Below are 19990 nucleotides of genomic sequence, written 5' to 3' on the forward strand. Positions count from 1 at the left end.
TTTTTCATTAAGCCACTCTGAATCGCGTGTCTGTCATTTGCAACCGACAGAGTGGCAACCAGTACAAGGGTTTTAGTAAACCCCATTTCTTGGGTCAGGACACTGATGTCCAGAGAGATTAAGCTACCCTTCGTCCCAGGTCACACAGCTATGAATGGGCAGAATGCCCCAGACTGAAAAGCTCCCAATCTCAATATGTTCCCCCCTGAGGTTGGGCTGGGGAGGGGTGGGGGGGAAGTGAGGCCATTTTCCACAAGGCCCAGAGAGCAAGGGACAAAAAAGTAACAGGTTGCCATGGCTACCCACTCACTGTGTGGCCTCAGACAATCAACCTCACCTCTCTGAGCCTCGGGCTGGAAACAAAATGTCTCACCCCTGCAGAATGCAGGTGGCCCCTTGGGCAGGTGGGGTGGCTGCCTCTTGGCCCCCACCCCAGAGCATTATGAGCAGGGGGCTTCCCCAGCCAGGCAACAGAGGTCCCGGCAGCTGTCAGACCCTCCCCCCCCCCCCCCCCGCAATGTGCACACTCCACCTGGTTTTAAATGTCTCTCAAAGACCAAATTCAATTTGGTATAACTCCACCGGCTCTGCAGTGCAGAATTCATCGGGTGAGGAGCCTGCTTTTGGGGGAATAATTCATTTTTCCGGTGTCGGAGAGCAGAGTAATTGATCCAGGGGGCTGACGCCTCCCTCCCCTCTCCCTCCCCGGGACGATCTGATTCCAAATGCAGCCCAAGACTGTTAGGTCAAAGTCACAGCAATAAATAGGAGGGGGGTATCTGCTTTAATATATTGGATTATTCCACTCAGTGGTGACGAAAAACAAGATTTAATTCCCTGAGAAACGCCAGCCGAGAAAATCATTTCCCTGCCTGCTTCTCCCTTCCTTTTTCTTTTTTTTTTTTTCCTCTTGTTCTTTTTTCCAAAGACATCTTTGTCTCTTCATGCAGGCTTTGAGGGCCTTGCTACACCTTCTACCACCAGAGATTTCTCTGCACCTGCCCACCCACCAATCTTAAGAGAAGATTCAGGACCTTCTTGGCGCACTGCCCTCAATCATGGGTCCCTGGGGACACAGATTTCTGTTCAAACGCAGATGACACTATGGTGGTTTGCACACTGATAAATTCTGACAAGAAAGCCCCAGGAAATGACCGGTTAGTGCCAGAGCTCCAACTGATAGTACATGGAGCTAAGAGCTGCTTAAGGAAGTGATTTGCCTTCCTACTACTCCTCAGATCAAGAGTCCACTCACTGCCTCCTCCAGGAAGCCCTCTCTGATTAAGATCCAAGTTAGATGCCTCTCCTCTGGGTTCCCACAAGATAGTGGGCTTCCTCCTCATAGCCCTTTTACTGTTGGACTACAACTGCCAGACTTACTCGTTTTACTTTTCTTTTTTTAAGTGTACTTATTTATTTTGAGAGAGAGACAGAGTGCGAGCAGGGGAGGGGCAGGAGAGGGAGACAGAGAGAATAGCAAGCAGGCTCTGCATTGTCGGTGTGGAGCCCGATGTGGGGCCTGAACCCACAAACCATGAGATCATAACCTGAGCCCTAACCAAGAGTCAGACACTTAACCCACTGAGCCACCCAGGTGCCCCGTTCATTTAGCAAACTCACATATATTATTTGCCATATACAGGCTCTGATCTTAACAAACATTACCTGATGCTTTACAAATATTAATTCGTTTGGTCCTCATAACAACCCTATGAGGTAAGAACTATAATCAGCCCTATTTTACAGGCAAGGAAACTCAGGCACTGACTGGGTAAGGGACTTGGCCAAGGTCACACGGCAGGGAGGGTCAGAACTGGTGACCTAGGTGTCTCCCTCTTTAGTCAGCGAGCTCCCAAGGGACAAGGACCTCATTGGCTCACAGGGCCCTGAGACCCATGCCCTTCACCAGTCCCACCGCGTACAGGACCGGAATCCACCATGAAAAGTCTCATGATGTGGGACAGCCTCCTGGTGTGGAAAGAATCCCCACCCTGTAACGTGTGGATTCCAGCTGTGTGGCCTTGGGCAAGACTGCACTTCTCTGAGCCTCAGTTCCAACACGGTCTCTCAAATGAGAAGGGAAGTAGGGCACAGGTGTGCTGCAAGGATTGAATAAAGCCATGCACCAATACCCAGCACGTGGTGAGCGCTCAGTAGGTGTGAAATATCATAAACTATGAGATGTGGACTTCGGGAATACTTCTGCTATGCTCAGAAAACAACAGAACCTCATCAATCCCAGGAAATGAAGCGAGGCCCGAGATCTGGATGGAAGGGTGGATTTTTCTTAATACTCGTAGTAAGATGGGTGAGTTGCCAAGAATTACCAAGAAGAATTTTGCAATCACACACAATCCATTTCCTTCTGGGAGTTACCAGGACGCAAGAGGGTCTGAAATGGGGACCTAGTGGGCCAGAAATGGCGATTGAGGAGTGTTTCATTCATTCAGGTGTGGGCTGAACGCCTTTCAAGTGCATTGAAGGGAGGTGGAGTGGGGGGAGGGGCACAGTTGCCCGGGGGCCCCTCGGATCCAGGCCCATCCCAGCCAGCTCTGCAGGTCTCGCAGGTGTCGGTTTGTGTCCTTGACCCCTAGACCCCCTCTCGGCACCGCAGACTTCTCTTTCATAAATTGGGGTGACAAATGAAGTCTTCCCCAGGGGTTGCTATGGGGAGCCCGTGAGATAGTGTAGACGGGGTAGGAGACTGACAATGTTAGTTCCCCTGCCCCCGAGCCTCTCAATGGTGGCCCCAGGGGTGTGGCAGTCCACCTGACCCACTCGGCCCCGTATCTTGTACAAAGAACCCACTGGGTGCCAGTAACTGGGCCTGGAAGCTTGGGTGCTTAAACTCCTCGGAGCCGCACTCAGAACCCACTTTGCAGCTGAGGACGAGTGGCAAAGCCAGGTGAAACCCAGGTGTTTCTGTCTCCAAATCCATGCTCTGAACCCTCATTCCTGGGACAGGAAGGGAGGGGGGCAAGCAGGGTGGGGAGGAGGCTGGAGACCCCTGCGTGCAAGTTCATTTATCAAAGGCAACCCCAGAAATGGAGTTCATGAGGCTGAGACAGGTCACAGGGCAATACCCTGAGGGAGGAAAGGCAGGGGAGGGTGTCAGGTGGCCTGGGATGGAGATGTTGAGGGGTCAGGGGCCTCAGGGAGCAAATGCCTTGCACGCGCAGGGACCCACGGAGCCTCTCCCCATGTCTCACAAAACCCACCTGGCAGAGGGATTCCACACTCTTCACAGCCCCCTCCTTGGCTTCAGCCCGTTCTCTCATCCAGGCAGTTCTCCTTTACATCTAACTGACATTTTTCCTGCTGCATCACTGGCTGACCCCTGCTGGAGCACTAGGAGACCCCCCCCCCTCCCCGCACTCCCCCCCTACCACAGCCCTGCCCATCCTGTCTGCAGAGTCTGTGCTGGCTCCTGGCTCAGGGCGGTAATCCTGCTAACAATTAATTGGCTTTTGTTGGAGGAGAATGAATACTATCTCATCTTAATCTTCTTCATTATTCTCCTTGTTCAGCAAAGTCAACACAAGATTAGGTTTAATTTACGGGGGAAAAAATAGCAAAGTCATTACTCACCAGGAGATCAGGACTGGATCTGCCTGGGTGTTCTGTGTTCACTGCAGGCGAAGGGCCGTGAGGAAAGCCCGGGGCTCTGCCAAGCTCGGGATGAACTGGGGCAGCAGGTGGGAGAGTTGAGGGGGGAGGTCTAGGCCCTGAGACCTATTTGGGGCTGGATTCCCGAAGACCACCAGCCCTTCCTAGTCTTACAGGACTCAAGCCTCAGAAGACCTAGCCTCCTAAATGTTTCTCAGGGGCCTCTGGCATAAGAGCAGCCCCAAGCAGACCCTCAGCCCAAGACTCAACCCCAGGCAAGAAATCCAATCCAGCTGTGGATTCAAATCCTGCCTGCCGATGCCCCTTCCCCTGCGGAGAACCCGGCAGAAGCCCAGCCTGGGAACTCCCTTGACAATGCTGACACCTAGTGGTGCTCAGAGGAACTGGTCCTTCCTTCCCTCCTCCCTATACAACCGCTCCTAAACGTACCATGCACACAAAAATCCAGGTTTACAAACAAAATAAATCAGAAAGGGGAAGGAGAACTTTTTCCCATTGCAAAAATTACTAAACAAAGAGCTCTACCAAGAAATCTAAAAGAAAAGTCACTTTACCTACCTCAACCCCTTAACCAAAATGGCCCAGAAACACTTAGGATCCCCTCCTTCCGTCTGGGGCAACCAAGAATATGCTTAGAAGGCCTGGAGCCCCACCGTCCTTGTCACCACTGTTTCCACTCTTCCTCGCCTCAAAGCCCCTAGCTCCTGCCATTGCTCTGTCCCCTGGCATGTGCCCATCTTTGACCCTGTGCCGTAGTAGCCGGATTTCCAAACTGGAGAGCCACAACTGTTTACTCACTGTATGTCCCTGAGCAAGTTCCCCAACATCTTAGAGTCTGAACTCTTTCATCTATAAAATGGAAGTGTTGGGGCACCTGGGTAGCTCAGTCGGTTAAGCGTCCGACTTCAGCTCAGGTCATGATCTCACGGTCTGTGAGTTCGAGCCCCGTGTCGGGCTCTGTGCTGACAGCTCAGAGCCTGGAGCCTGTTTCAGATTCTGTGTCTCCCTCTCTCTCTGACCCTCCCCTGTTCACGCTCTGTCTCTCTCTGTCTCAAAAATAAATAAACGTTAAAAAAATTTAAATAAAAATAAATAAAAATAAAATGGAAGTGTCTGTGTCTACCAGAGAGGGCCACTGAGCAGATTAAATGAGCCTGTGCGCTTAGCACGGGAATTGACTCCCACCAGGTCCCGATGGATGCTTGTTATCATGCCCACCATTGTTGTTATCAGCATCCTGGTTATCCTGTTACTCTCGGGAAATGTGGTTTCCTCACCTGGGCTCTAAGCTGCTCATGTCTAACTCCCCATTCTCAGGTCCTACTGGATACAGCAAAGGTTTTTCCTTAAAGCATTTAAACCTCATATGTCAGAGCACACAGTAGGGTGTTCAGGAAACTCTCAGAATTGCCTGCCTACATCTCCAATCTCATGTCAAACAGCTTCCCTGCTTGCTCACTGAGCTCCAGACTTTCTAACCTGTAAATGAGTTCATTCCCACCTCAGGGCCTTTGCACGTACTGCTCCTACAATGCTCTTCCGCCAGATATCGGCATGGCTGGTTTCTCCTCATCCTTCCAATGTCCCTTCCTCAAAGAGGTCCTCCCTGATGGCGTGACTACCCTCAGTTTGTAGTTTGTTTACTTCACGTAGAAGTCAAGTGCCTAAGTGGCTGAGGAGAATTCCGGTTCCACCATGTATTAGCTGTACGGCCTCAGGCAAATTGCTTAACCTCCCTGTGCTTCCGTTTTCTCATCTATAAAAATAGAAGTAATAATATTCCCACTCCATATGGTTATTTTAATGAATCAATCTATACAAAGCTCTCAAAGTATTGCCTAGTATGTATATTAAGTGCTCTATCATGTTAGTAATTACCTTATTCATTTATATAGTTGCTTGCATTTAAGTTTTTCTGCCTAGACCGTATATTCCAGGGGGCAGAGTCCTCGTCTGTTTTTGCCCTGCCTGGAAGATAGTAGATGCTCAGTAAGCACTGATTGAGTGGAAAGGACCTTCAGGAATATGCGCCTCTCTCTCTCCTTAGCCAATGTTCAGGTGCCATTGAGTCATGTGGCTAATCTGTCTGCTATCTACACTCCCCACGGTCCAGAGATGGCCCTGAGGCACCCCCTGCTGGACAGCATAAGCTTTTCCCCTTGAAACCTTCCCCTGAAGGTTTTCCCCTCCCTTGAAGCTGGTATCTGCAGTCCTAGAATCAATGTTGGAGGGGAGCGGGCAGGTAAGGACAATAAAACTGAGGGGTTAAGCGCACACTCTTTGAAGCCCGTGCCACCTTGGTTGAAACTTGTGCTTCTCCAGTGAAGTCGTGTATCATCAGCGAGGTCTGGGCTCTTCAGTATCCTCGTGTCCAACAGGGGTAAGGATGCCCTCTCCCCCTTCCCCATGTCCGACTGGGCACGGGGATGTAGTGACAGGACGTGCCCTGTGCACAGTGAGTACACAGTGCCCTGTGCAAAGCTCACTGTGCTTTTCTGGCCCGTCCCCCGCTCCCGAAGCATCAGCTCTTTGGTGACTCAGGAACTGCTGTCTGCTGAATTCCACCAGTGTATCCAACTGTCCCTCTAGTGACTGTCCCTCAGGGACAGTGGGTCTGGAGCACTCCATTATCTGAGCCCCTCAGGTCTCCTCTGTGGGTCTCATCTCTGGGGCCCCAGGGCAGAGAATCTGGTCTCTGGGCTTCTGGCTCCCTCCTCTGAGCGCAGAGAATTGACTACAGATGGCCTTGCTGGCCTCGCCCCCTCCTACCCATCCCATCCCCGCCTCCGTGGCTGCTCTGTCTTCTCCACCACAGCCCTAGAGGCTGTTTCTCTGTGCCCTCTCCTGCCTCACTCCACATTTGTTCCCAGCCCTCAACAGTGGCCTTGGCTTTGGCCGCTGGCCACATACACTGCCAACCCTAGATCACCAGCCCAGAGCCCCAGACCCTTCACGGGCCTCTCTTCTGAATGTCCCCAGCTCCCACCTGCAGCACCTTCCATGCCCCCACACCCCGGCCCTGGCACCCAGTCCTCACAGGCACCTGCACAACGCCTGCCTCTCATGCTCACCGCACCTCCATCCAGCCTCCTCGCGTAGCCCCAGCACGGGCCCAGTCCTCCCCCAGCTCATCCTCACGGGGATCCCCGCGTGCCCATCCTAGTCCATTGCCCCAGGGCACCACCGCCTGCTGCACCTTCACGTACACATGGAAGCTCAAGGGGTGAGCCTCTTCCTTTATGGCATCCATCGAACTCATCAAGGCATCACGCCCCCTGACTGGAAACTCAGGTAGGTGTGAACAGTGCCCTCCCCCACCGGACTGTGACATCCCCTAGAAAGGACTGAGGGTGCCCGTGGGGCAGGGGCTGTGCCTCCACCTTCAGACTGGGGAGTTCTCGAGATCAGGGTTTTGTCTCCCCTGTCAGACTGAGGATGCCCCCAGAGCTGAGACGACTGGAGGCGCCCCAGGACCCCAGGATGCCCCCTCTTCCTGGGACAAGAAGTATCTTCCTCACCCCTGGAATCTCAGGGCCCTGCACAGAGCCCGGCCCCGGGGACTGGGGCTTCAGGATTGGGGAGTGAAGGAACGAACCAGTGACCAGGCCCAGGCAGGCCCCAGCTTAAAGCCTGCAATCCCACCTGACCAGCAGGTGGCAGCAGGGATCAGAATCAAAGGAAAGCTGGGGGGGGGGGGGGGCAGGGTGGGCACTGAGATTTTATTGGTCACCATTGCCTAGAGGAGAGAGGCTATGGGGAGACCCTCATTCAGCCCCAGGACCAACACCCGAGAGTCCTGGGGAGGGGCTGGGTTTGAGAGCTGCTGGAGAGGCCAAAAAAGGGGCCTGGCACCACACCCTTGCCGCCTCAAACCAGGGCTAGAGCCAGCCTCCCGGCAGGGCTTAGAAAAATGACCAGAGGCTTGGGGGGGGGGGGGGGGGGGGCTGGGGGGCTCAGTCGGTTGAGCATCCAACTCCAGCTCAGGTCATGATCTCACGGTTCATGAATTCGAGCCCCTAGTTGGCTCACTGCTGTCAGCGTGGAGATTGCTTTGGATCCTCTGCCCCCTCTCTCTGCCCTTCCCCCACTGGCGCTCTCTCAAAAATAAATAAAACTTTTTTTTTTTTTTAAGAAAAAAAAGAAAGAAAGAATATGACCAGAGACCAGATGCTGCCGTTCAATCCATCGCCAGGCCAGGGAGGACAGCATGAAGTGCGCCTGTACTGAAGAGGGACACCAAGCCTCTCCCCTAGCCACCCCCACCCCCAGCTCCCCATCCCCACCAGGGCCACCGGCATCCATCCCTTGGGCCCCGGAGAATTCGTGTGCTAAGTGAGAGGCTACCGCCACCCACCATCCTGGTCTCAGAAAGGAACAGGACGAGGACCAAGAGAGGCCTGGAGGGCAACCCCCACCCACCCCCGCCGCCCCCGACAGACACACACACACACACACACACACACACACACACACACCCTGTTCTGGCCTCTGGGCAGCTTGGGTGTCAGTCAGGCGCCAGGCCCAGCTCCCCACTCCTTGGCCTCACAATCCCGGCCTTTGTCCAGCCGGCCGGGGCCTGGCTGGCTCTGTACCAGCCCAAGGGCCTCTGGAAACCAGAGCAGCTGGAGCCCCACCAAGTATTTTTCCAGGCTGGGCCAGGGGCCCCCAAGAGACAGAGGAGGATGCAAAGGGGGCGGTGTTCATTCATCCGTTTGTTCATTCATTCCTTCCTTGGACAAATATTTATTAGGTGCCCACTTTGCGGCAGGCATTGTACTAGGTGCAGGGGATTCAGCGGTGGGCCCGACCCAGGCCCATACCCTCACCCATCTTATTTTCTAGATGCACATATACGCCAGCAAAACTCCTCTTTCCCAGTGTGGGGGCTGGGCTGGGAGAATGGGGCAGGAGAGGAGTGTGTGGGGGTGGGGGTGAGGTGGGGGATGGAAAAAGTGAGGGGGCTACTGACTAAGGCCTATCTACCCCAGGCCTCTGCACCTCCAAGAGGGCTGAGGTTGGAGGAGGGGTCACTCAGGGCTCCACCCACACGCTGCTGTTGGTCACTCGGGCCCCGAACCAGCCCTTCCAGTAGACGGAGTCCTGACCCCCATGTTCGAAGCGGACAAAGCGGACACCGGGCCCATAGTCGGTGAAGGTGTGGGAGATCTGGGGGGTGGAGGTAGGAGGGTCGGGTTAGGGCCCTGACGCCTCCCCCAGCCACCCCACCCCAGCGCACTTTCCCAACCCCTGGCCCGCCCCCTTTCTGGGTGTCTCAGCCAGGGTCCCTCACCCACACCTCTCGGCCAAGTCTGCGTTACCCCGGCCGCGCGTGCCATGGGCGGGGTTTCCATGAGCCCCGCCCTTCGCTCCCAGGCCCCGCCCCGGCCCCCGGAGCCTCCAGGCTCACCTGGATCCAGCCATCGTCGCTGTCTGGGGGCACCGCCACCTGCCCGCTGCTGAACTCGGCCAGCACGTCCTCGTGCTCCGACAGCAGCTTCACCGTGAGCTCGTACAGGCAGCCGGCGTCCCTACGGCCCGAGTACCTGCCCCGAGGGACAGAGCGAGGGCCGGGGGAACCCTGCTCAGCCGGTACTGCGGGCCCTGCCTGCTACCGAAGTTCTCATTTCCGCCCAACCCCGCCGGCCGGTACTACTAAGGTCCCCGTCTTACAGATAAGGAAGCTGAGGCCAGAGACAGCGTGGATTCGCCCAAGGTCCAAACCCCAGGGACTACACCCCAGGCCGGCCAGACCCACCCCCGGGGCTAAAGCCAGCCCACAGTGACAAGTTTTGTTTTTTTAATTGCCCACCTTTGAAAGTCAGCAGGACAGGTGGGTTTCCACCTTCTCCCGAAAACCCCGTGGCCCATGTAGCCACAACCAGTAGAGTTGGGAGGCCCCGGCCCCTGGGGCAGGGCAGCGGCTCCAGGTCGCCCCTCCCCCCCACACACACACACCCCTGCTCCCTCCCTCCCCCCTCTCCCTTCCCCTCCCTACCGTCCCGGCCCCACCCCCAAGGCCGCTCACCAGTCCTTCACCACGATGGCCGGCTGAGCGGTGTCCAGCAGCTCCTCCCAGTAGCCCTCAGCCTGCAGGTCAACGACCTGCGCTTTGCGACACCACCTGGGGAACTGGAGTTAGGAGGGAGTGGAGACCCCTCCCCCCACCCCCACCCCCGTGCCCTCCATCCCGCTTCTCCTTACTCAAAGGAGGAGGCGAAGTACTTCCTGACGCTCTCGTCGTGGATGAATTCCACCCCACAGTCTCCGGGCAGGTCCTCCACCCTCCAGCCGTCCCCTCCGTGCTCCACGTCGCACCAGCCCTCCAGGTCCTCTGTAAGAGCACGACAGCCCCACCCTGGTCACCCACTCCCTGCTGAGGGTGTGGCCGGGCTGGTTCCCGCGCCATCAGTTGCGGGGCAGGGGAACGTGGTCCTTTAACGGGGTGGGGGTGGGGGGGTGGGGAGGCAGGTGATGCGAGGGGTTGGAACGGGAGGAATTTCCTGTTCGTCCCCAGATTCTCTCTCCCTCCTGGGAGGGTCCTCCACGGGGCCCGTCTTGCCTCAGATCGTGAGGGTGGAAGGACCTGGAAAAGGGACCCCCCAGAGAGCAGGCGGCCCCAGGAGCCAATAATATGCACAGGATTCTTGTCGGGGCTGCCCCGCGGGGCGTCGTGCCGGGGCTTTATCCCATTTAGCCCTCCAAGCAGGCTGGCGTTGCTCCGGCCCATTTTGCAGCAGGGAAAGCTGAGCTCCCCAGGGCCGCTCACCTGCCCCGCACGGGTTGCGCAGAAGGTTGCGCCGCCGCTTGCTCAGGAAGTAAAACTGTTGCCAGTGGTCGCGCTCGTCCTCCGCGCCGCCCTCGGGCACCAGCCCCTCCTGCTGACACTTGAGCAGCCAGAGGGGGGCGCCGTCCACCAGCTCCTTCCAGCGCAGGCACACTAGGCGGCAGGCCTGCACCAGCTCGGCGGCCGGCAGCTCGGCCAGCACGCGCAGCAGCAGCGGCTCGGGCAGCTCCTGCAGGTACGCCGCCGCCTCCTCCTCCTCCTCCTCCTCCTCCTCCTCCTCGGGCCGCTCCTCCCCGGCGCTCGCCTCCTCCGCGCCGGCTTCCTCCTGCTGCCCCTCCGGGCTCACCTCCTCCGGCTGGCCCAAGCTCTCTGCAGGCGGGGGAGGGGAGGGGGGCGGGGGCTGTGACTCTGCTCAGAATATCCCCCTCCAAGCTTCAGAACCGCGACGTGTCGGGTATCTGCCCCTCACCCACCCTCGGACGATCCGAAACCTGGGCCCGAGGCTCTGTGGCCAGAGACCGGCGCCCAGTGGAGGAGACCCCAGGGGGCTAGGGCCGCAGACCAGCGCCCAGTCGGAAGAGTTTCCTGGCAGGGCCAGTAAACCCGAGCGGTTAACAGCAACTGATAATCTGATCGTAAGGGCACCCATCTAATTGCACAAACTTGACTTCATCCACTCCTTTATCCTTACAACCGCGCCCTGAGATCCCTGCCTCCCCTCACCTCCTCTGGGGACGGTTCCCGGACTTCCCGCCACGAAATCTAGCCGTGGAGTTCCTGTCCCTCCTAGCGCTTGTCTTAGGGTGTGTTGGTTTGTAAACACCTCCCTCAGGACTAGAGTGAGTGCAAGAAGGCAGGAACTGGGTCTGGGACACTCACTGCTTCACCCCAGTGCCTGGCGTCTCGAACCCTCCCTGGCACACTGTCAGCAGCTAATGTTTCCTGGGCATTTAGCAAGAGCGAGACATTGTCCTCAGCGTTTTTATTTATTCCAAATCCTTGCAGCATCTCTCTGAGGTTGCTCCTCCTGCTGTCGCTATGTCATTGATAAAGAAACGGAGGCAATAGTGAGGTGAAACCACTCAGGATCACACAGCAAATGAGTGGTTGAAGACTGGGTTCAAATCCAGGCTCAAAAAAAAAAAAAATGCCCTCAAAATAGTTTGTTGACTTTGGAGGTGCCTTTGATTTTGACTCACCAAGGGTTATGCTGCTAGTATTAGGACAGGGACATGGGGATCTGAGGCCTGAAGGGAAAGGGGAACAGGGATCGTAATCCCCTGCTGGCCACAGCAGTATGACGTGGGGGCTCATTAAAAGAGAGCAGGTAGGGGCGCCTGGGTGGCCCAGTCGATCGAGTGCCCAACTCTTGGTTTCAGCTCAAGTCATGATCCTGGGGTCCTGGGATCGAGCCCCACCCCAGGCTCTGCACTCAGCATGGAGCCTGCTTGGGATTCATTCTCTCTCTCTCTTTCCCTCTCTCTCTCTCTCTCTTTCCCTCTGCCCCTCTCCCCTGCTGGGGCTCGCTCTCTCTCTCTCTCTCAAATAAAATAGACAGCAGGTATATCAAACAGGGAGATGTAATAAGTGCTCAAGAAAGGAAGGTCTTTTCACTCCCTCGTCCTATCCCTGGACCTCAGTTTCCTCATCTATAAAATGGGAGTAATCATTGTGCCAGGCCATTCGAACAGTGCTGATGTTCCAATCCCCTGGGGAGGGGGCAAGAGCATTCTAAAGTGTAAGGAGGTGGACAGACGTCAGGAGCTGCAGGCTGGACTATCTCCTGGAACCCAGCCGGCCTCAGCTGGGCCATCAAAACCTTGAGTAAGCAGATACTGAGTGCACAGTATCTCTGGAGGAGGAAGACACGGTGGTGAGGGGCTGGGACCACTCTGGGTGATGGGGGCGGGTGGGGGAGACTAGTGCTCTCAGATCTAGGATGGGGGTTCCTAAGGGCTAGAGCCTGGAAAGCCCAGGCAGTGGTAGAAACAGGCTGAACCGGGGGTGGGGGGAGAACAGGCAGGGCCTAGACCCAAGTCTGGATGTTGGCGGGACCCCAGCCTGCCAGGCTTTACCGCCCCTCCTCACATGTAGCACATTCTCCCCCCTCCCACAGTCAGGCCCTTGAGAGCTGAACCAGGGTTTACCTCTTCTTCAGAGCCCAGAGCACACAGTCAGTCCTCCGCAAATCTTATTTAGTGAATCTGAGCACAACGCTTTCCTTCATTATTAGCTGCATTGGGGGGGGGGGGAGGGCACATCTTTATGATGCGGGGGTTTTCCCTTTCTTTTTTGCAGAGAGGAAACTGAGGCCCAGTTTCCTAGCTTCTCCCAAGTCACACGAAAGAACAATGGGCAGACAGAAAGGAAAATGCCAGGCCCTGAAGCTGCATCACCTGCCTGTTCTGCTGCCCACAGCTCTCTGGGGAGCCAGCCCCAGTGTCCTCACCTCTCCAGCCCTCCCCCTGCCCTGCCCTGGCCCTGGTGGACACCTGATGCTCCCCCGAAAGGTGCACCTTGCCCAGTCCCCTCTTCTGGCCCCAGGCCTGGCACTCCAGGCCCCAGATCTAATTACAGCCCCCCCCCAACCCCTTTCCAGTACACACAACTCCCCACATTGTTGCTGTCGGAAAGTTATCTGGCCCCTAGAAGCTGCCTCCCAGGCTGATTCACTCACCTGCACTGGGCCCTGGAGTCCAGGGAATAGCTGAGCCCTGGGAAAAAGCAGGAGCCCATTCTGGGGCCCTATAGAGGGCGTGGCAAGGGGGTCACGGATTGGGAGCATGGGCTGAAGGAGCTGGGAGTTTCAGGACTGGGGAGAGAGGGGCTTGGTTACCGGAGCGTGCATCAGTGTTTCCTGTTGACTCCTCCAGGAAGGCCCACTCTCAGATGGGCCTGCTGGGACCGGGGTGGGGAAATCTGCAGGCAGGTTTTGTTCCCACCCTGACTCAGCAGGCAACCCCTACAGGCCCAGCAGGGAATTCGAGGGATGGGGAGAGGGGGGTCTTTGGTGCCAGGCAAGATGACTGGGCAGTCTCAGAGGGCTCTGAGCTGTGCCCCAACTCTCCCTCACCGCTGGCCTGATCCCCACTGGGCAACCAGCCACCCAGTTGAAGAGCAGTCCCTCCAGACAAGGGAGCCAAGGAGGAAGGCAGGGATGGGGTGAGGAGAGGCCGGTAACCCCAAGAAAGCCGTAGGGATACACGCAGTTCAAGGGCCAGAGCTGGCAAATGAAAGAAGTTGATGGGGGGGAAAAAAAAGCTTGCAGCCTCCGGCGTCCCAGATGTGTCCCAGACCCGGACCCAACAGACCCTCAGGAAGCTGAGAGGCGAGAATGTGGGATTACCCCTACACCACTATTCCCCCCCTCCCCACCCCCCCCCCCCCCCCCCGTAAATAGGACCCAGGAGTCCTCCCTCCCTGCCTGTCACCTCTGGAGGCCTCCAGCCACAGGGCTGTGCTCTTTTAAAACTGTTTCAAGGGCTTTGCGTGGGTGAAAGTTTGCCGCGCTCGGTCGCCGGGACCCCCTCGCTTTCTGATGCCCCCTCTCCGTAGCATTCGCTCGCCCGCCTGCCTCGGTCTCCCCTCCCGGGCCGAGCGAGTGGATCCGGGTGGCAGCGGCTACCTGGTTCACCGTCTCCGTCCATCGCTGCGGAGGGCGGTCTGGAGAGGAGGAGGAGCCGGAGCGCTGCGGGGCTGCGGGGCTGCCCGAGTCCCGCGGCGGCGGCGGCGAGTCCAGGCGCTGCCCGCGTCTAGGTCGGGTCCCGGCTGGCGGCGCCTCTTAAAGGCCCCCGCCTCCGCCCCCGCCCCGCCTTTGGCCGGGAGCCGGGACGCCCCGCAGTCTGGAGCGGTCGGCCCCAGGCCTGAGGCTACCGGTTCCAGGCGGACCCAGGAGGCAGGGAAAGGTCAGGAGTCGGATTTTTTAATGGGAATGGGGATCCGATTTGGGGTGTCTCCCAGCTCCCCCCAGGGGTGGCTGCTGGGAGGAGGAGGCGAGGGGGCACCGCGAGTCTGGGTCATGCGGAGGGTGCGGGGCGCGCCGCCCTGGAGGAGGGAGGAGGGCGGAGGCCCCTCCCCGCGCCCCACTCCAGGTAATTTTCCTACGTAGCGGTGGGGGGCGCGGCGCGGGGCGGGTCAAGGGGGCGGGGCCGGGGCGGGGCCTGGCGGGCCGGGGCGGGGCCGTACGCGCTCGCTACTGCCGGCGGAGGTCCGCTCAGCCCCGCGACCCAGCGGGATCCGGCAGCGGCGGCTAAGCGAAGGTGACCCGGCGGGAGTGGGCGCGGGGAGCGCCGCGGCGGGGGCGCGGGCCGTCCGGGGCTGGGGGCCGGAGGGCGGGCGGGCGAGCAGGGCGATTTCCGGCCTCGCGGCAGTGCGCAGAGGGCGGCCCGGCGCGGACAAGGCCCAGGCCTGGGGCTGCACGGCGCGGGCTCCAGCGGCGGCGCAAGAGGGAACCGGGGCCGGGGTCACTTATCGATGCTCAGGGGTCCAAGCCCCAGCTTTGGATTGGGACACTTTAAAGCCACTACGCAGGGTGGGAAGCGCGCGCGCCGGGGGTCGTGGGGCTGAAAGCCCAGCCGCGAGGATGGAGATGGGAGTGTTGGAAAGGCCTTTCTTTCCCCATCTCCCACCCCATCTCCAGTCCCAGCTAGGGGGATCATTTACTCTGAGGCCTTGAGAAAGTCGCCTGAGCTCTTTAGACCTCCGTCAGACACCAGGATAATTATCCCCCCTGCCCCCAATCTCTCTCCCTCCTCCGTTGGAGGACTTGCTGGAGTGCTCTGCGGGGCTGCGCATTGTTATTCACACTGTAAAGACTTGCTTTTTGGAAAAGGCCGGCTCTAGAATCAGAAGACTCTTTCCCTCCTCTGTCTATGTGACCTTGGGCAGGTACTGGCACCCCTCTGGGCCTCCTTAGCGTCTTTTAGAGGCTGTCGTATGGTGGCAGTAAAATCAGTTACCATTTATTGAGCATCTGTTGTGTCACGGCATTTGAACCCATTTTAGTACAGTTCCTGGTCCCATTTTTCAGAGGAGGAAACTGAGGCTCGGAGACGCTCGGTGAATTTCCCGAGACAGCAAGTGGCAGAGCTGGGATGGGAACCTCCACCACCATGGGGTGTTGCAAATATTCTGTTCTGGGGGAAGGGGCCGGCTTTGAAGGGTAGCTTCTCAATAACCACAGGGGGCTGTCCAGAAGCCACAAGCCATGGCCGTGGGGAACATCAACGAGCTCCCTGAGAACATCCTGCTGGAGCTGTTCACGCACGTGCCCGCCCGCCAGCTGCTCCTGCGCTGCCGCCTGGTCTGCAGCCTCTGGCGAGACCTCATCGACCTGGTGACCCTCTGGAAGCGCAAGTGCCTGCGTGAGGGCTTCATCACCGAGGACTGGGACCAGCCTGTGGCCGACTGGAAGATCTTCTACTTCCTACGCAGCCTCCACAGGAATCTCCTACACAATCCATGTGCTGAAGGTGGGATGTAGGGTGGGGTCTGACCTGCCCCCAACACACACGGTTGTGACAGCAGCTGACTTTCGTTACGCATTTACTATGAACCAGGCACTTTGGATGGCTTAACTCCTTAATCCTCCCACAATAATCCCAAGAGGTAGGTGCTGTTAATGCTCCCATTTTTCAGATGGGCAAACTGAGGTCGAGAGTGGCATTTTGCATTCCACTCTTAAGATTATTTCCCCAGTGAGGGACTGTTGACCAGTCAGGACTACTTGTGCCCAAGACACAAGACCAGGAAATCAGAGCCATAATTTGTTGGCCTGGATCCCAGACTCCAGGGCTAGGCAGACTAGGACTGTCCCAGAGTGCAAAGGGGACTTTACTCATGGGAGGATGAGAGATCCACTCTTCTTTCCAGCGTATTACAACAACAGGTAAAACAAAATTTCTACATCACCTAGAGCTCTCTTTTTCTCTTACTGCATAGTAACTCATTGGCCAGGCACTGGGATGGGATGGGATGGGAACCTCATTTTCTAGTATATGACCAAATTCTGGAGCACAATGACAATGAAATAACTCCAAGCCGTCCAGAGCTTTCAGATGCCTGCCTCACTTGACTCCCCAGTGGCCATGACCATGGACCTTGGCACTCTATGGTCCATTAGCCACACCTGGCCCAGGAGCTGAAACTAGCTTTTGTGATTTTAAATGGTTATATATCAAAAAAATAAAAATAAAAATAAAGACTAATAGAGATAGTATGTAGCCCACAAAACCTAAACTCTTTTGGCCCTTGGCAGAAAAAATTTGCCAGCTCTTGTTCTTAACTCCAGTTTACAGAGGACAAAACCAAGCCTCAGAGAGGGAAAGCAACGTATCTAGGGTCACACAGCCTCATACTGGTAGAGCTGGGACTAGCTCCAGATCTGGCTGGCTCTGGCATCAGAGCATTCTCCATCACAGAAGGGATCTGGTCACTCCCATGGTCGCATGTCTTGGGATTCCCAGTGGCAATCACTTGCCATGGTGCCTGGCGCACAGGAAGCACCTAATACAAGACAGCTACTATTGGGGCGCCTGGGTGGCTCAGTCGGTTAAGCATCCAACTCCGGCTCAGGTCATGATCTCACAGTTGGTGGGTTCGAGCCCCACGTCGGGCTCTGTGCTGACAGCTCGGAGCATGGAGCCTGCTTCAGATTCTGTGTCTCCCCCTCTCTCTTCCCCTTCCCCACTCCTGCTCTATTTCTGTCTCAAAAATAAATAAACATTAAAAAAAATTTTTTAAGTAAAAAAAAAAAAAAAAAAGACAGCTACTGTTGATCAGCAGCATCCCACAGCGTGAGGCCTGAGGGTAGCTGCAGAGATCCAAGGAGCAGATCCAGGAGGAAGGGGCACTTGTGAGAAAGGGACCACTGAGGGGCTTCCGTATGACGTGAGTTCTGCTTTCTGGCCAGAGGGCTTTGAATTCTGGAGCCTGGATGTGAATGGAGGCGATGAGTGGAAGGTGGAGAACCTCTCTGGAGACCAGAGGAAGGAATTCCCCAATGACCAGGTCAAGAAATACTTCGTGACTTCTTATTAGTAAGATCTGAGGCTGGGGAAGTCTTGGGGTGGGGGGAAGCCCAAGCCACTTCACCCAGGGATCTCCTGCCCCTGAGAGGGGCAGCCCTAACCCCCCAGTGCCCTAGTGCTGAGCCCCAGCCCCTCCCATCCCTCCGCCCGCCCTCCCCAGCACCTGCCTCAAGTCCCAGGTGGTGGACCTCAAGGCCGAAGGGTATTGGGAGGAGCTGATGGACACCACACGGCCGGACATCGAGGTCAAGGACTGGTGAGTGCCTGGGGCGAGGGCCTGGGGGAGGGGGGCCTGCCACTCAGGCGCCCCGCCCCCACCCTGCCCCCCATCTCCGAGGCCCTGATGGGCCCTCCCTCTGCACGCAGGTTCGCAGCCAGGCCAGACTGCGGGTCCAAGTACCAGCTGTGTGTTCAGCTCCTGTCGTCAGCACATGCGCCGCTGGGGACCTTCCAGCCAGACCCGGCAACAATCCAGCAGAAGAGCGATGCCAAGTGGAGGGAGGTATGTGAACTGGGAAGAGGGCAGGTGGCATATTGCCCAAGGCTGAGACTGCAGTCGAACGGGCCTGGGTTCGGATCCCAGCTCTGCTGCTTCTCACCTGGGCACCAGCTGCTCGAGCTCGAAAAGACATCAGCGAAATGGTGCTGGTAAAGCCATGTTCGAAAAGGTTGGCGGGTTCTAGTTACTAATATCGGTTATTCCTACTATTTAGACCAGGGGGCAGCAGACACAAATATTTTAGGCTTCGGAGGCATTGCTGTCTCTATCACCTCTACTCAACCCTTCAGCTGGGCCATTGCGTTGTGAAAGCAGCTATATAGACACGGCTGTGTGCCAGTAAAACTTCATTTACAAAAACAGGCAGTGGGCCCCTAGGCCATAGTTTGCCAATTGAGACCAGTGCTGTCCAGGAGAAATGGTCTATGTAACCAATAGCCACATGTGACTATCGAACACTTAATAAGAGCTAGTCCCTAGTGTGACTGAGGAATTACATTTTTAATCTTCTCTAGTTTTGATTAATTTTAACTGAAATAGCCACGCGTGCGCAGTGATGACCGTATTGGACCTCTTTCACTTTCCTTCAGTTCCTTTGAGCTGCGCTTGGGCAATCCTGTGGAGTGGACGGACCCAGGAGGACTCTGCTCCATTTTACGGATGAGGAAACTGAGGCAGAGAGGGGAAGGGGTCTGCCCAAAATCACAGAGTAGGACTAGAACTCAGTTCTGCTGACTGCTGGGCCAGCATTAAGACCTTGGCCCCTGACCTCTCTCCCTCCACCTGCCGCCAGGTCTCTCACACGTTCTCCAACTACCCACCCGGCGTCCGCTACATCTGGTTTCAGCACGGCGGCGTGGACACTCACTACTGGGCCGGCTGGTACGGCCCGAGGGTCACCAACAGCAGCATCACCATCGGGCCCCCACTGCCTTGACGCCCCCCAAGCCCTGATCCGCCAAACCCCGACTGGTAAACTGCTCTCAGAGAAGGGCTGGGTTAGGGAAGGGGAGGGGGGCCGGGCTCCCCCAGACCTCCTGGTTCATCCTTGCCCCTCAGTTGCCTATTTTGTGGAGCCTCACACGCCATGGGGGCCAGCGCTCTGCCCCAGGTCTCAGCCTGAGTGATGGCAGGGGAGGCCTGTGTGGGCTCCTTTAAGAGATGGGGCCCCTGAGGTTGGGGAGGTACAGGATGTTCTCCCAGGTTCCTCCAAGAGTGGTCTCCGAGCTCAGATGCCAAATCTAGATGCGTGTCTCCTACCTTCCCCTCCTGGGCCCTTTCTCCCTGTCTACACTGGGGGCCCTCAGAGCAAGGACAGTCAAGACATCTGGCAAGCCTGTGCCTGGCCTAGATCGTGCAGATGCTGGGTGGTGACCACATAGCTCAGACAGATCTGGGAGCAGAAGAGGAGCTGTGCTGGCCTGTCTTCTGCCCCTCCCAAGCTCTTTGCTCTGCCCGCCAAGCTCAGGCCTGGCCTGAGATGGGCAGGCCCAAGATGGGTTGGGGTCCAGGCCAGGTATGGACTGACCTCATTATCGATGAAGCCCGAGAAGTCAGAAGTCAGATGGGTATCAGGTGGAGGCAGGATCTCCAGAAGACCCCTGGAGTCCTGTGCATGGTAACCCAGGGCAGGTGGGGGGCAGGATTAGACCCTGATTCTAAGAGCCGGGACATGTAAGCCCTGGATGAGATGAGTGGGAGGTTTTCAAGGACCACCCATCCACCTCCATGCCCAGATCACCTTCCCTGTGGCTTGGAAAACATCCCAAGCCCCTATCCCACCCCTGGAACTGCCGTTCCAGAACACCCCCCGACCCCGCCTGCCCAACCTCACTCCTTCCTCTCCCTCCTGCTGGAAGGACAGCTGTGCTGTGATTCTGCTCCTGCTGCATGCAGCTAAATAAAAGGTGTTCCCAGCCCAACCTGTGCCCTGTGGTTTCTGAGGGGGAAAGGCAAGTTTCATGGGAAGCCCTGCCCTGGGGGGTGGGGGGGAATATCTGGGTAGCCCTTGTATGCATCTCACTGCAGGCACCAGTTACCGCTTACTTACTT

The 19990-nt window shown here is 57.1% G+C and overlaps 2 protein-coding genes across 4 annotated transcripts; one reads left to right on the forward strand and one right to left on the reverse strand.

The window, feature by feature from the left end:
• Positions 1-8329: 8329 nt before the first annotated feature.
• Positions 8330-14483, reverse strand: FBXO2 (F-box protein 2). Its single transcript, XM_042951642.1, has 6 exons — positions 14037-14483; positions 10394-10780; positions 9829-9958; positions 9653-9748; positions 9035-9170; positions 8330-8793 (listed from the first exon to the last, which is right to left on the reverse strand). The coding sequence occupies exons 1-6, from the start codon at positions 14056-14058 to the stop codon at positions 8659-8661; spliced, it is 906 nt and encodes a 301-aa protein (XP_042807576.1). The 5' UTR covers positions 14059-14483; the 3' UTR covers positions 8330-8658.
• A 98-nt stretch (positions 14484-14581) lies between these two features.
• On the forward strand, positions 14582-19853 carry FBXO44 (F-box protein 44). Of its 3 annotated transcripts, none has more exons than XM_042952662.1 (6): positions 14582-14670; positions 15594-15882; positions 17322-17448; positions 17600-17695; positions 17806-17941; positions 18732-19853. In XM_042952662.1, the coding sequence occupies exons 2-6, from the start codon at positions 15618-15620 to the stop codon at positions 18873-18875; spliced, it is 768 nt and encodes a 255-aa protein (XP_042808596.1). In that variant the 5' UTR covers positions 14582-14670; positions 15594-15617; the 3' UTR covers positions 18876-19853. The 3 variants fall into 3 exon arrangements, with proteins under 3 accessions (XP_042808596.1, XP_042808597.1, XP_042808598.1); XM_042952663.1 differs by having other exon boundaries at positions 17322-17419; XM_042952664.1 differs by lacking the exon at positions 17600-17695 and having other exon boundaries at positions 17322-17419.
• The last annotated feature ends 137 nt before the right edge of the window (positions 19854-19990 follow it).

Source organism: Panthera leo, chromosome C1 (genome assembly GCF_018350215.1).
Source record: "Panthera leo isolate Ple1 chromosome C1, P.leo_Ple1_pat1.1, whole genome shotgun sequence".
Classification (NCBI taxonomy): domain Eukaryota; kingdom Metazoa; phylum Chordata; class Mammalia; order Carnivora; family Felidae; genus Panthera; species Panthera leo.

What these genes read in the sequence shown, in the direction of transcription:
- FBXO44 (XM_042952662.1), top strand. Translation starts at nt 15,618, where the DNA reads ATGGCCGTGGGGAACATCAACGAGCTCCCTGAGAACATCCTGCTGGAG. An exon ending in ACACAATCCATGTGCTGAAG is followed by an intron (nt 15,883 to 17,321) that starts GTGGGATGTAGG and finishes CTTTCTGGCCAG; the next exon opens with AGGGCTTTGAATTCTGGAGC. An exon ending in TACTTCGTGACTTCTTATTA is followed by an intron (nt 17,449 to 17,599) that starts GTAAGATCTGAG and finishes CGCCCTCCCCAG; the next exon opens with CACCTGCCTCAAGTCCCAGG.
- FBXO2 (XM_042951642.1), bottom strand. Translation starts at nt 14,058, where the DNA reads ATGGACGGAGACGGTGAACCAG. An exon ending in TACTTCGCCTCCTCCTTTGA is followed by an intron (nt 9,749 to 9,828) that starts GTAAGGAGAAGC and finishes CCAGTTCCCCAG; the next exon opens with GTGGTGTCGCAAAGCGCAGG. An exon ending in GCCATCGTGGTGAAGGACTG is followed by an intron (nt 9,171 to 9,652) that starts GTGAGCGGCCTT and finishes CCCTCGGGGCAG; the next exon opens with GTACTCGGGCCGTAGGGACG.